Raw genomic sequence first — 16091 nt, forward strand, 5'->3', positions numbered from 1 at the left:
CTGACCTTCTCTCAGCCAAGGATATTATTCACTTGTTTATTAACAATGGTGTATCCACGCTCGCTTCCTTTCCCAAAGGGAAGTCGCCACCTTTGCTACAATGCAGCTGTCCCTACTCACCGCCCAACCCGTACCTGCTTTCCCAATTTGAACGGCCAGTTTGGTGAGCTTCCCCTGCAAGACAGATTTCTCTTTTTTGGGTACACTGGATTTCTTCTTCTCCCGCTCTTCCATCTCGCCACCCTCGGCACTTTTCAAGGGTTGCATCTCCATGGCAACTGCCCCATCTTGTTTTTTGGCTGCCGAGAGAAAGGAGCAAATATGGTTTCACCCAGAATTGCTGACTCTTTATTACAATTCTGCTACTATGCTTGCCCTTCTGTTTGTTCGTGTGCGTGAGTGTGTATTTTACTTTACTTTTCTTTTTTTAATTCAAGTTCCCCCCACTAAATATGAACATTCCATCTTTTTCCTTAAACCAGTGTTTCCCAACCTTGGCAACTTGAAGATATTTGGACTTCAACTCCCAGAATTCCCCAGCCAACGAATGTTGGCTGGGGAATTCTGGGAGTTGAAGTCCAGATATCTTCAAGTTGCCAAGGTTGGGAAACACTGCCTTAAACAATGTGCCATCTGAGTAGAAACATATCTGTGCAATAACCATTAAAATTTACAACATTATTCACATTAATATTAATTCTCTAATCTTAGAATTGGGGTTGTGATGCATCGGACATGAGTTAGCAACTAACAATAACATAAATTATAATATATATTATATTATAATATATAATATATTATAAATTATAATTTATTAAACAGTTGAATAAAATAAACCTGTTCATTTTTTCATCTTAGTGCATCTTCCAATAAAAATATAGTAATAACTTTAAGCATGATAATCATTGTCTTTCTACAAACAGTTATGGTATTGTTTACATCTCTTTCGTAACATATTTTCTACTCTTCTTTAAACTCCTTTTATTTCCAACTTCCATTTTAATTCTCTAACCATTGATAAAATAATTCCCATATCATATAATATTCAGTTTGTTCTTTCTCCTTAATCACCAGTGTACGTTCCTTGATCCAGTTGTTTATAAGCAATATCCTGGTATGCTACAAAAAATAAAACAGATATTTTCTAAAGTATTGATCTCCATTAAAAAAAAGTTATTTATTGCCTGTAACTGAAATTATGTTTGATATTAATCCACTATGATATTCAGTTCTGGGTTAGCAAGATATGTGAAGCCAGACATAGCAGTTTATAAACCATGGTTTAACGGTTTAAAGTGAAATATAAATCCAGCCAATTGTAGTGGAGAAAGTACTTTAAAAATAATCTTAGGTCTTGGCAAGAGGTTTGAACTTCTGTTAATGGCATAAAAGCAAGACCATAATAAGTTGCCGTGCTTTTTGCAATTGTGCAACTGTTGCCATAATCAAAACGGATATATTGGGTAAAGCAGAATTTGCCCAATGTCAGCTAAAGCTGTTGTGGTTTTTCAAAATCACTTTTTATCGCAGGTTGCATGATTCATTCCTGGAATTTTATAAAGTGTGTTCCCAGGCAACATCATAGATCATTATAATAAGTCCTCTACTTTTCTATTCTGTATTTCTGTTCTGAATGTAGCAACTTGTTTAAGGGAAATGTGGTGGTGTTGTAAAATATATTTTGATTACTAACATTAAGAGTGATCTGGATTTATACACTACAAATGAATTATGACTTTGCTTGGTTGACACTTATCATAACCTGTGGACTTAGTCACTATGGCTTATTTAATCATAAATGATTAAATCATTGCTCTTCCTCTAAGCTTTCTCACTTACATCCATGCCCACCAGTTATCTAAACAAAAGTACCGTCATTCTCATGATTCTCCCAGCTCATGGTTGTCCCAAAGGTGCTTTTTCAAGAGGCAACTGGGCTTCCTTTATTTTTCCTTGAATACATTTTGCTTCTCATCAAAGTCACACCTGAAGAAGATTCTTGGCTGGAAAATGAAATGTTTTCAAGGAAAAACAAAGGAAGTCCAATTGCCTCTTGCAAAAGCACCTTTGGGACATCATTCCCATGCAATCTTTTCATGGACGTTCTTCCAATGTATAGAAGGCATCTTCACAACCAACTTAGACTGTTTTAACTGCAAAGAGTTTCCCAGCGAGGCCTAGAAATGTAAGTTCCAGAGAGAGAAAGAGATTCTCAACAAACATTAGGATTCCTTATAGAAACGCTATTCAACTGCCATGGATGAATAAAAATTATTTTCATGATAGGCTCAGAAATTTTGCATCTCAGGTGGGATATAATTTTCTCTGATTCATTCAATGCATATTGAACCTAGAGAAATACAATATATTCATTGAAGAAGGTGCTTATCTCTTTTAAGGTTGAAGAGCCATTACTTTCCAATGCTTTAACAGGAGTTTTGTAACATTGTCATTTGCACAAGATGCTTAATTTTTTAAACAGTCCTATCACATTTTATTCTTCCTTGGAAAGAAGTTCATTTGACAGGCCTACTGCCAAAAAGGTTCAGTGTTCAAAAACTTCTACATTCAATTAAAATTCCATCAATAGAAACATCTAGTATAGCATTTTAGTATCATATATATAATTTTCCTTTTTTGGTAATATTACAGAGAATGTTGATTAGTCAATGCAACTCTGACGTCTTGCAGATAGAACCATGTTTCTTTTAGCTTAGATTTGAAGAGAAAATAGAATTTGAGTAAAATATATTTGCATGCCTCTAGTACTAGATTGCAAACGGGTAGAAAATCCAGGATTAGGTAAGGCCATAGACTCCTTTTAAACTCTGTATGTTAGATCAAGGTGAGAATGTGGACATCCAGATGTTAAAATCCAACCTTTATCAGCTATGGTGGCCATGGCCAGTGGCTGTAAAGAATGGGATGCACTGAACTCCTCTCTACCAATCTAACATAAGTGCATTATCCAATGGACAATTTCCACTTAAAAACCTCAACATCCACCACCTTTCTTTCTTTGGTAAAAAAAATTTCTGTCCTTTGCTTAACCAGAACACCTGAAGATTAAATTCACAGTCATTCAAATATCAATTGCTACTATATCCTAGAATCCTAAGGTTCAACAGCACCTCTAAAGATGTAATTCAAACATCTGAGGCTAACTACTGTATATATTATGACCCTAAATACAGCTAGTTTGCTGTATTTCTGACTGGTCCTAGTACTGGATGATTGACATGTTCCAGGAAGAGGTCAAAACGAGACATATTTATTCTTACAATGACTAGGAGATGAATTGAATTTGATAGTACTTAATTAACTACTGGTAAATAGGTTGTAGAGTTTCTCCAAGTTTCATTTTTCATGTTCAGACTTTTATAAACCATCTAGCTAATATCTTCAGCACTATGATCTTGAAGAAATAGGGTTGGTTGTGGAATATATAGTTGTGTAATAGTCCATGAAACATTTGCAAAATAAAAAATAGGAAATATAAATAAAATAAATAAATAAATAGACAAGCTTTAAATATCTTGACCTTAGATCATCATATCTGGACTTGTTACGGTTGGAAAAAACAGTTGTTAAAAAGAACCTTATGGTATAACTAAAAAAATATTAAATTACACCAGAGGCTCCCAAACTTGGCAACTTTAACACTTGTGGACTTCAACTTCTACAATTCTCCAGTCAGCATAGCTGGTTGTAGAATTCTGGGAGTTGAGCTCCACAAGTCTTAAAGTCGCCAAGTTTGAAGACCGCTGAACTAGACTATCAAGATCTGGAGAACATTCTGTCTTTCTGATATAGCTGGCATTCCAACTAAATATAGGCACTCAAGAGATAGGATGGGGAAACATTTACCTTTGTTTTGATTATTCTCCACTGCCCCATCTTGCTGCTTCCCTACAACAGAAAAAGGGAACGACAAACACAGGACGCTTGAGAACAGACGACACAGCACCAGTGCAGCATGCACGCAGGCACACACATAAACATGCACACGCACACACAAGCACACATACGCACACACGGTGAGCCTGGATTGTGATAAAACTCCTCCCAATATGGTCTGTGGGCTATAGTTCATCTTTTCCAATCTGATCTCCACCAATTAAGAGCCGAGGTGGCGCAGCAGGTAGAGTTCTGTACTGCAGGCCACTGAAGCTGACTGTAGATCTGTAGGTCAGTGGTTCAAATCTCATCACCGGCTCAAGGTTGACTCAGCCTTCCATCCTTCCGAGGTGGGTAAAGTGAGGACCCGGATTGTGGGGGCAATAGGCTGGCTCTGTTAAAAAGTGCTATTGCTAACATGCTGTAAGCCATCCAGAGTCTAAGGAGAAAGGCGGCATAAAAATTGAATAAATAGTACATGATCATATTTGGTGGCTTTAATCTACCACTATATTGGAATCAATTGTATGTATTGAAACAAATATAGGTTAGAAAAAGAAGAAAAGAATGGAGATAGTTTTAGGTTCCTGCAAAAAGAAAGAAAGAAAGAAAGAAAGAAGGAAAGAAAGAAAGAAAGAAAGAGAAGGGGTGGAACTTCAGTCACTTTCAAGGATAAAATGCTCAAACAGGCTAACTGAAAACATAGTATGGAATTTGCAGAACTGGGAGAAATGTGAGTATAGCAGTGAACATAGAGAGATCTATTAATGTTTTAAGTGGAATGTATTAAAAAAAGGAAACACCTTTTCTAACCAAATAATGTTCTCCTTGAAGAAACTAAACCCAGCAAGGTTGTCCCAGCATGACTTTTAAAATGAAAATAGAAGTCTTTTTCATAAATCACAACTGACCATGTGATAATTTTGGTTGATGCTGGTAGTGACAGCATCACTTCTTGTGGATCCTTTAGGCAAAACATCTTATTGTTTCCATCTCTCTGCTTTTTTGCCTCCCTCTCTTGTTTGACCTCTTTTTGCCTGGAACAAGAGAAGGCCTGGTCTCCTCATTCTTAATACACTTATTGGCTTCCTGCTCTAAGGTACCAGATGTTCTACTTTCTTAAAAAATGGTTGTTTATTGGAATGGATCCTTTGCTACAAAAGCTGTCCAGCCTGAGTTTATTTTGACAAGATAGGCTAAAAAAAGAAGAATGGATACACTTCTTAGAGTTCTTCATCAACTGTTGGAAGGCCAGATAAATTATACATTTACAATATTTTCTTTTTATCCAGAAGAAGTGAAACTCTTTCTCTCTTTTTAGTGTTATGTAAGTAGCCCCTGTAATTTATTGTGATGGTTGGAGTTAAGAGTCAGGGAAGACTATAAAAACAACCTTTAGAATGAGTAGACAAGTGCAGAGAACTACTAAGAGGAACATCAGGAGCTGGATTGAGTTCAAATTACATTATTATGGTAGTCCACAAAACTGTAGTGAGATATTTAGACTCAATTTGACATTTTTTCCCACATATTCAGACTTGCCTATCTGCTCACAACAATTTAAAGTCACAGCTGCTAGTTCTTTAGCTGGTATTGGCCTTCATAGGTAACAGGCTCTTCCCAAGAACCCAGGGTGTCATAATGTATTAGCATCGCCTATGCGTGAATCTCAACAGTGTGGCTTTTTTGCTATGAAAAGATGAAAATGTTGTCAACGTGCCAATTTTCTAAGTGCCGTCCAATTTTTTTATTTTTTATTTTGCATGGATCCAGCGTGCTGATAACCATTGTCCCATCATGGCTGGTTTATGTCATAAACTTTCAGTTTTGATTTTCAGATCTTGATACTTGAGGATCTTCTTCAATTCTTTGTCTTCTGTTCTGCACCCCCTGGTATTGCAAGATCAATTATCCGCTTTCTTCTTTTCAACCACAGTTATACTAAAATTCATCAGCTGCCCAACCGAAGTATGTCACTGGCTGTAGACTTAACTGAAATATGCGATGCCTGATGAAAGCATCTCTTTCTATATAGATATTCTGTATGTTCTTTAATAATATTCAGTTAACAGACAAGAATTAAAGAACGTGCAAGAACATGCATAGATTTCTACCAGGGATGGAACCTTGTGCTTGCAATTATGTCTTCAGGAGTTTATTTCAGCTCCTGCTTATCATTTCCCTGGAATACTGTGAGACTACATGGGCATTTGATATGAACCAACAATCTCGGGTCATTTTACAGTGTGTTTTCAGGCTTTTTTCTGGCCATTTTCAGGCTGTTTGGGGGGCATTTTGGAGGGTGTTTTCAAGGCAGTTTGGGGGGCATTTTCAGGCCTGAAAAATGGGCTAAAATGGCCCCAAACCAGGAAAAAATAGGCATGCATGCACTGGCCAGCTGGTCTTCAGGTTTTCAGTGCTCTGGCTCAGGAGAAGACCAGCTGGCTGACATGCATGGGGGAAACCTGAAGACCAGCCGGCTTGTGCACAAGTGTGCACCAGTCAGCTGGTTTTCCAGGTTTCCGGTGTGCCAGCGTGCACTTGTGCATGCACGCGCGTTCCAATTGGGCACTCGGTGCTGAAAAGGTTCACCATCACTGCTCTACTTTTCCCCCTGCTACTGATATTATCCATTTAGATTCTATGGACCAGCTCTCTCTACATCTTCTTCTGATCTAGCTCTACTTCTCTGAGTCGTTTTATGCCCTGGCTGGTATCAGCTTTGATGTTCAGCCACCGTATTCTTTGGCAGCCCAGTTTCCTTTTGCCATTAACTCTTCCAAACACAACTGCTTTCTCCAATGAATCCCCCCCTGGCTGCATGGCACAACCAAAATAAGTGAGGCAGAGTTTTGTGATTTTTGCCTTCCAGTGATATGTCTGATGTTATGTACTCTAGTACAGTGTTTCCCAACCTTGGCAACTTGAAGATATCTGGACTTCAACTCCCAGAATTCCCCAGCCAGCATTCGCTGGCTGGGGAATTCTGGGAGTTGAAGTCCAAATATCTTCAAGTTGCCAAGGTTGGGAAACACTGCTCTAGTACTTGCGTGTTGGTCATCTTTGCCATCCAAGGAATATGCAGGAGCCTTCTCCAGCACCCCAGCTCAAATGAATCCATTTTCTTCCTCTTGCTTTTTTCCCCACATCTATAGTTAGCTGCGGGGGACACATTAAAGCACGCTAACCTACATTTCATTGCTGGGCTGATGTCCTTGCTTTTCCATAATCATTCTCTTCTACCATTAATTTTTATTTTCAGGTTTCCATTCATTGCAGGGGTCATGAGCTTGGTCTTTTTGATGTTCAGAAAAAGTCCAAAATTCTCATTTTCTTTGTTTGATTTTCTTGATCAGATGTTTCTGAGATGAGACAGGTATCATCCTTCAAGCTGAAAGACTACTTTTTTTCAAGAAGAAGAGGAGGAGGAAGAGGAAGAGGAGGAGGAGGAAGAGGAAGAAGAAGAAGAAGAAGAAGAAGAAGAAGAAGAAGAAGAAGAAGAAAAAGAAAAAGAAGAAGAAAGAATGGGGAAGGAGGAAGGAAGAGGACAAGGATTTGGTGACGGTGGAGAACACTGCACCTTTATATGTTTCTATACAGATTGCGGAGATGCTATCAAACATCTCCACTATTTCTGATGCCTGTCTTCATTGAAAAGCTAGATCTGGGAGACAGAGGAGTGGGTAGGAAAATTGTTCACTCATCTTTTAATTTTTTTCTGTTGAGATATGCATAGTGCATAGAAAAATAAAATAAAAAATTTGAAGAGAGGTGGGAGATAATAAGAAAAAGAGACAAGACTATTAGTAAAGACAGAACCAACTGGTTAGGCTAATTGCTAATTTTTACTTATTTTTTCTGATGCTGAGTTGCTAATAGATAATTTGTAGGCCACCATGTAAGAAGAATGGTGCCAAACAGTGACAAAACTGATGGCCATCTTCGGCTAATAACTGCTAAAATTTTGCTGTTTTAGAGATTATCTTAACTGGAAACAGACAGTTCTCATGGATTTCTTGCCAATTTTTGATACCAAACTAAGTTTGAACGGTATCTTTTAAAAATATTTGTGATCTTTCTTGCCCAGAATGGTCATGGGGAAAAACTTCCCTCCTATATTGTTTACAACTAAATGAAAGTTTTGAAGTGAGCAGTGTGTTGATGCTCTCCAAATCTACTTTTGCTTAAGATTATGCTATTATAAATAATTTCCCTTTTCCATCAAAGAGGCAGAGAAAAACAGGATTCAGATTTCTTCTCTGCCTGATATATGATATTTTAGTTTCAACACCACAGCCCTCCAAGACAAACAGCCAATAAATCAGTCTTCAGTCCAAATTTGCTAACAATCAACTATATTTTATATTAGCTAAACAATAGATAATTATTGTGGCACTAAACACTCATCATGGCTGATGTTAATGATGGATGGTAGTGCATCATTTTGGATGCCATCACTTAGCACTTGAATTAATGCATTATGCTAATTATTAATGCATTATGACAGTGGGCCAATTTACCATTGCATTTAAATTGACTGTGATGGCCAAAGTGTAGGAAGGGAATCACAAATGATTTCATGTACAGATTCTGACTAGAGTTGTGTCTGCTAATTTACAAATAACTAACTAGAATACAGTCATCACAGTATAACATGCATCTTCTGACAGTGACCTGGGAACAGGAAATATTTGGAAGACATGCAAGTGGGAAATGGATAAAACAGGAAGCCAACTTATTATGGAGAGAGATGGTTAAATAACTATTATGAGTTTTATTGGGTGAGGAAGATTGCTTGACAGTGATTGGCTAACATAGTTTTCAACTGAGACTTTGCAATGGTTCAGCCAGCAGAAGTTTCAGATTGACATAAATATTATTTTGTCCCAAAAAAATGGATGTGCTGTAAAAACCATCAGGGACTATGAACAAATTACTTTATTATTAATTAAACAAATTTACTTGGCTACCCAACTCACACACAACTCCAAGAGGCTTACTACATGAAAAATCCACAATATAAAACCCCTAAACTCCTCACTAGACAAGTTAAGACAAGTCCAGTCAGCGAAGCAGTGGAAGTGATGTGCCAGTGCCTGGAGGCTGTTGAGGTCTGGATGTGTGTCAATAGGCTCAAACTCAACCCTGACAAGACGGAGTGGCTGTGGGTTTTGCCTCCCAAGGACAATTCCATCTGTCCATCCATTACGCTGGGGGGAGGGGAATTATTGACCTCCTTGGAGAGGGTCCGCAACTTGGGTATCCTCCTTGATCCACAGCTGACATTAGAGTACCATTTTTCGGCTGTGGCAAGGAGAGCATTTGCCCAGGTTCGCCTGTGCACCAGTTGTGGCCCTATTTGGACAGGGAGTAATTGCTCACAGTCACTCATGCCCTCATCACCTCAAGGTTCGACTACTACAACGCTCTCTACATGGGGCTACCTTTGAAAAGTGTTCGGAAACTTCAGGTCGTGCAGAATGCAGCCACGAGAGCAATCATGGGCTTTCCCAGATATGCCCATGTCTCGTCAACACTTCGCGGCTTGCATTGGCTGCCGATCAGTTTCCAGTCTCAATTCAAAGTGTTGGTTATGACCTATAAAACCCTACAAGGCATTGGAGCAGAATACCTCTGGGATCGCCTTCTGCCACACAAATCCCAGCGACCGATTAGGCCCCACAGAGTTGACCTTCTCTGGGTCCCGTCGACTAAACAATATTGTCTGGTGGTGCCCAGGGAAAGAGCCTTCTCTGTGGCGGCCCCACTCCTCTGGAACCAACTCCCCCCAGAGATCAGGACCGCCCCCAACCTCCTTGCCTTTCGTAAACTTTTAAAAACTCATCTATGTCGCCAGGCATGGGGAAATTAATATACCCCTTAGCTACTATAATTTATGTATGGTCTGTTTGAGCTGTATGACTATTTTATAAGGGTTTTTAAAATTGTTTTTCACTATTAGATTTGTATATTGTGTATTGTCTTTTTGTGAGCTGCCCCGAGTCCTCAGAGAGGGGCGGCATACAAATCTAATAAATAATAACAACAACAACAATAATAATAATAATAATAATAATTAATAATTAATAATAATACTAATAATAACAAAATAAGGTAATAAGGTAAATTTATTTAAAATCCCTTTGCTACAAGGGATTCAGTGCTACTATCCTCTTAGCTCCATTGTTCTTTGAATTGGGATTAATTGTGTTGTAGTATATGTTTAAGGGCCAATGACTAAATCAATACAATTCTGAGCATAATTAAAAAGCTAACACAGAAATAGGTTGCTTATTATCCAGATGGAATAAAGAAAAGGAATTTAGGCAGAATGGAACACTTTTCTCTTGCACTGTTTTTTTTTTTTGAACATGGCTATTTGTTTTATACGGATAGGGAAAGAGGCTGCAGCAATTTTTCTAATTTCTTACAGAGTAATCAGGGTTAATTAGTCTTGCTATAATGGAAGATGCAACAACAATGAAGCAAATGCCAAACCTTTGAGTTGTGCCCAGTTCCTTGCTTAGGCAGATTCCAAAAATGATGAACCATAATTCAAGCATGCTGAGTCAGAACTCAGCGCTATTCATCCAAATGTACTGACTCAAGTGTTATTGCACAAGTGGTGCCCTTTCAGTGTTCTCCCAACTGTGTGGGAGACACTTTTCTCTCTATTGCTGGGAGAATATTCCAAATAAACTGATCACATGGGTGAATGGCTTGCCTGAGCAATGCCTGTGATTGGTTGGGTTGGATTCTTTATACGTTCTCCCAGTCGCACAGGGAGATGAAGAGGAAAAAGCAGCGAAGGACGGCCAAGGGACTTCGCTGGCAAGGTAGGAAGGAAGGCTTCTGAAGCCAAGGAAGGAAGAGCAGAAAAGATGACTGGGTTCCTAACACCGAATGAGACATCTTTGGGAAAGAATGGGATCCAATTAAAAGAAGGTAAAGTAGAGTGAGGTGAGAAAACAGCTTTACCAAAACAGTCTTTCCCAACCTAGTGCCTTTGAAGCCATAGCTCCAAAAGTGTCCAGCCAGGATTCTTTTGAGAATTTACCTCTACCTAAGAATGCCTCTACTTAAAGAAGTTTCCTAGATAAGAACCGGATGTTCTACTTAAGAACCTGAGCCCAGAAAAAATTCCCAGGAAATTTGAGAGCGGCACGAAGGCCCGGCCTATTTCCTGCCATTCCTCCTTTAATCCCGGCCATCTCGGGCTTTTTTGGGCTGCCAGAGGAGCCTTTCGGTGGCGCTTAAGAAGGTTTTGGTAGCCCAGAGTGAACGGAGCGTTTTCCTTTCTCTGGGCACTTGGAGAGGAAATAAACCTCCTCCTCCTCCCACCCAAATTCCGAGCTTTTATTTCTTTCCTAATGGGTTTGTGCACATTATTTGCTTTTCCATTGATTCCTATGGGAAAAATTCCTTCTACTTACAAACTTTTCTACTTAAGAACCTGGTTGCGGAACAAATTAAGGGAGCATTATACTAGGAAAATACAGTGATACCTCATCTTACGAACTTAATTGGTTCCGGGACAAGGTTTGTAAGGTGAAAAGTTTGTAAGACAAAACAATGTTTCCCATAGGAATCAATGGAAAAGTGATTAATGCATGCAAGCCCAAAACTCACCCCTTTTGCCAGCTGAAGCGCCCATTTTTGCACTGCTGGGATTCCCCTGAGGCTCCCCTCCATGGGAAACCCCACCTTCGGACTTCTGTGTTTTTGTGATGCTGCAGGGGAATCCCAGCAGCACAAAAATGGGTGCTTCGCTGGCAACGGAAATCCGGAGGTGGGGTTTCCCTGTGAGGGGAGCCTCAGCGAAATTGCAGCATCGCAAAAACACGGCCTCGAAACCCCACCTCCAGACCACCATGTTTTTGTGATGCTGCGATTTCGCTGAGGCTCCCCTTGCTGGGAAACCCCACCTCTGGACTTCTGTTGCCAGTGAAGTGCCCGTTTTTGCACTGCTGGGATTCCCCTGCAGCATCGCAAAAACATGGAAGTCCGGAGGTGGTGTTTCCCATGGAGGGGAGCCTCAGGGGAATCCCAGCAGTGCAAAAACGGGCACTTTGCTGGCAACAGAAGTCCGGAGGTGGGGCATCCCAGTGGCAGCGGCTTGGGTTTGTAAGGTGAAAATAGTTTGGAAGAAGAGGCAAAAAAATCTTAAACCCCGGGTTTGTATCTCGAAAAGTTTGTATGACGAGGGGTTTGTAAGACGAATTATCACTGTACTTATATGGAACAGTTCTACTGAGTCATCATTGAGCAATAGTTCCAGAATATTTTTCCTACCTCAATTCTTAGATAGCCTAGAATCAGTAATGGATTGCTACTGGTACAGATAAGGATGCCACACCGGTAGTGAAAAATGAGCTGCGCGCATAGCTTCGTGTCTCCGGCGTGCGTACACGCACATCCGAGCGAGATTTTGCTTCTGTGCATGCATAGGAAGCAAAATCTTGCAAAGGGACGCATGCGTGAGGTTTTGGAGGTTTTTTGCTTCTGCGCATATGCGGGTGCAAAAAAAATCAGCAAAATCTCTCTCACACACATCCCCTTGCGAGATTTTTCTTCCTGCACATGCGCAGAAGCAAAATCTCACTCGGGTGTGCATGCATGCACACTGGAGACACGAAGCTGTGCATGCACGACTTGAAGCTGCACAACAGTGCTGGGAGCGGCAACCCCCACCTGTCCAGAATGGTTGTTTTTCAACCTTGACAGCGTCAATGTGCGTGAACATGTTGGCTAGGAAACTGGGGGAAATGAAGTCCAAACACCTTAACAATGCTAAGATTAAGAAATACTGCTCCAGAATATGACCAACCTACTCTGTGAAAACATCCCCCATAAACATCTCTTCCTTATCATCCCTGGATTCTGAACAAGAACTTATGATAGACCCACGCATGCGTAGAGTGATGCATAGGAGAGAACAACTGAAGGATTATTACAGGAGATAAGTGAGGCCACCTGTGGTTGGGTAGGGCTGCTGTAATTAGTGCTACAGATAAAAAGAGCAGTGTGCTGGTTTAGCCTTGTGGAAGTTTATCTGATTCATGGTTTCGTCAAGATCGTGGTTTTGCTGTTTCCCTGTTCAAGACTGTGTGTGGATTTTCTGGACTTTGGAATTGGACTCAATTTCCCAGTTACTGGGTAAGAAATTGGATTGCATTTAACCTGTGCCTTGAACCTGTACCAGAAAATCCATTTGACATTTAAAATGGATTTTTTTCCTGTTTTTCTGTTGATAAAGACTTTTGGTTTTCCTTCTATCGTGTGGTGTGTGTCTTTTGGGACTAATTACCCTGTAATTACGGGCGGTTGGGACACGCCGGCAGAACACCAACCAACCAGCCAACCCACCCAGACAGTGCTATTCGGGAATGATGGTTAGGCTGGGGAGTAAAATAACCACAAGGTTCAGAAGGGATCTAAAGCAGTAGTGAGTTATAAAGCCTTTTACTACCGGTTTGCGCATGCACAGTTGCGTCCTGGGCATATCAGTAGCCTTGGTAGATAACAAGGGGGAGCAAGCAATGCTCAAGAGGAGGGAGTATAAATAAATGTCGTGATCAGAAAAGGAACAAATTACAGTAAGGTTCCATCAACCTGAGGTCATCTTTGTGCCAGTTATGCAGAAACTATAGATGCCTTCTGCAAATGCTGGATGTTTTTGAAGACATTTATGTGGAGCAGCTCTGAAATGCATCTTGATGCCCTGGGTTCAGCCAACAAGAGAGCTGATGTGAGCATGAAGACCGGCATGCAGTACAATGGATCCAGAGGGACACCAGGGAAGTGCTTACCTGGACCAGAGCGAGACCTTACCTTTTTTCTCTTTCTTTTCCTCCTCTTCCCCGCCAGCACCCAGCAAAGTAAAGATGATCCCAGTCTGCGAGTTGACGCCAACAGCAGAGATAACCATCCGCCCAGAGCCTTCCATGACGTGGGTGCCTAAATCGAGAGAAAAGTCAAAAGAATACTAAATGGAAATGTTAGGAGCTCAAGAAATAGATCTGGATTCGTTGCAAGCTGAGCTATTCCGGAAAAGATATAGCTTCATTTGACATCTACTGAGGGCATGATTAGGAAAACTTTAGCAAAAGGTTCTCATAGGGTACTTGGGACCTGAAGGGAAAGATAGATTTTGGAGCCCCTGTTGTAACTCTTAAAAGCACATGTGATTTCTTCCAGAAATCTTGTTTCGACTGTTTCCTTGTTTCTGTTGTGGTTAGCTCTGGCCCAGCTCCTGCCCCAAGGACAGTGGATGTGGGGGAGACATCCACATGCTGCAGGCCTGTTTTGCCCCTGGTGGAATCTGAAGATGAAGGCTCCTCTGACCAAGAAGACATGAGTGACAGGGAGGAGGAGAGTGTGGCAGACAGCTCAGAAGGAGATCAATTATCTAGCTCCTCCTTGGATTCAGAACAAGAGTTAATGATACAGCCACGCATGCGGAGAGCGATGCATAGGCAGCAACAACTGAGAGATTATTATCAAAGAAAATGAGGCCACCTGTGGTTGGGTGGGGCTGTGGTAATTAGTGAGGCTGCTATAAATAGCAGCCTGTGGGTTTGGCCATTGTGGAGGATTATCTGATTGTTGTGTTTCGTGACTGCTTTACTGACTTTGACTTTTTGTGTGCTGATTTTTCCCTGCTTTGAAATTAAAGCAGAGCAAAGTGTGTTTCACTTTGTGAAAGAAGAAGGACTGTGAATTGCCTCACAGCTGCAAGCTAAGTATCACAGAACTGATAAGGGACTTGTACAAATTACCAGTTTGGTTGGAGACGAGTGCTCTTTGCTATACCAAAAGAGGGCTTGGTTTAAGTGAATTTTCATTATAAAGAACATTGTTTTGAATTTTCAAACGTGTGTGTGTCTGAAATTTGTACCTGTGAATTTTTGGGAGGAGTCTACCAGAGAGCCCGACAGAACAGTTTCTATCCATTATTTGTTTAGTTTATTATTTTTACAAATGAGCCTTGGTGGCCCAGTGGTTAGAGTGCTGTACTGCAGGCCACTTCTGCTGACTATTGGCTGCCTGCAATTTGGCAGTTCAAATCCCACCAGGCTCAAGGTTGGCTCAGCCTTTTATCCTTCTGAAGTGGATAAAATGACGACCCAGATTGTTGGCGACAATAGGCTGACTCAGTAGGGCTGTAAGGTATTATGAACACAAGAACAAGGGGGCACAACCTGAGGTTAGTTGGGGGAAAGATTAGAAGTAATGTGAGAAAATATTATTTTACTGAAAGAGTAGTAGATGCTTGGAACAAACTTCCAGCAGACGTGGTCGGTAAATCCATAGTAACTGAATTTAAACATGCCTGGGATAAACATATATCCATCCTAAGATAAAATACAAGAAAATGAGCCGGGGTGGCGCAGCAGGTAGAGTGCTGTACTGCAGGCCACTGAAGCTGACTGTAGATCTGAAGGTCAGCAGTTCAAATCTCATCACCGGCTCAAGGTTGACTCAGCCTTCCATCCTTCCGAGGTGGGTAAAATGAGGACCCGGATTGCCCGGGGGCAATAGCCTAGCTCTGTTAAAAAGTGTCATTGCTAACATGTTGTAAACCACCCTGAGTCTAAGGAGAAGGGCGGCATAAAAATCGAATAGATAGATAGATAGATAGATAGATAGATAGATAGATAGATAGATAGATAGATAGATAGATAGATAGATAGATAGATAGAAACAGAGTGACTGGTCCAAAATCATGCCTAAAGGAGGACTAGAACTCACAGTCTCCTAGTTTCTAGCCTGGTGCTTTAACCCCTAGACCAAACTGAATTGCTTGGCTGCAGCAACATCATGGGAAAAGAAGCATTTGGATGAAGGAATTATTGATGGGTGCTATGCCTGTGTTCAGAGGCTCACCAAAACCAATATGCTGCAGTTGATAGATCTCAATCCTCTAGCAAGTGACAGTAATTACATTAGTGTTGATTTTTGCAAATTTGAAATCTGCTGACTGGTTGTCAGTCCAGGCCTTAATGCAAGGGGGTCAAAGTCACGGCATCATGTTGTCATCACATAATGTATTGTGTTTTCCCCCTCTTTGCTAAACTGGGTGTGGGTGTGGTTAGTGTGTGATGCATCTGGCCCACAGACCGCAAGTTTGACCCCCTGCCTTAAAGAGATCAGAAGCTGAACCTGAAGAGTTAACCATAATGTAAGACTAATTC

The 16091-nt window shown here is 40.7% G+C and overlaps 1 protein-coding gene across 2 annotated transcripts in view; it reads right to left on the bottom strand.

Moving 5' to 3' along the window:
• Nucleotides 1-16091, bottom strand: part of ATP2B3 (ATPase plasma membrane Ca2+ transporting 3) — a 103379-nt gene that overhangs the window by 61617 nt on the left and 25671 nt on the right. The window contains exons 5-7 of one of the 2 annotated variants that reach the window (XM_070741362.1): nucleotides 13729-13854; nucleotides 3868-3909; nucleotides 135-299 (exon numbers count right to left, since the gene is read on the bottom strand). In XM_070741362.1, the coding sequence (XP_070597463.1) occupies nucleotides 135-299; nucleotides 3868-3909; nucleotides 13729-13854 (333 nt within the window). The remainder of the gene's footprint in view (nucleotides 1-134; nucleotides 300-3867; nucleotides 3910-13728; nucleotides 13855-16091) is intronic. The other variant, XM_070741363.1, reaches the window with a different exon arrangement.

The sequence above is a fragment of the Erythrolamprus reginae genome, chromosome 2, assembly GCF_031021105.1.
Source record: "Erythrolamprus reginae isolate rEryReg1 chromosome 2, rEryReg1.hap1, whole genome shotgun sequence".
In the NCBI taxonomy this organism is placed as follows: Eukaryota; Metazoa; Chordata; class Lepidosauria; order Squamata; family Dipsadidae; genus Erythrolamprus; species Erythrolamprus reginae.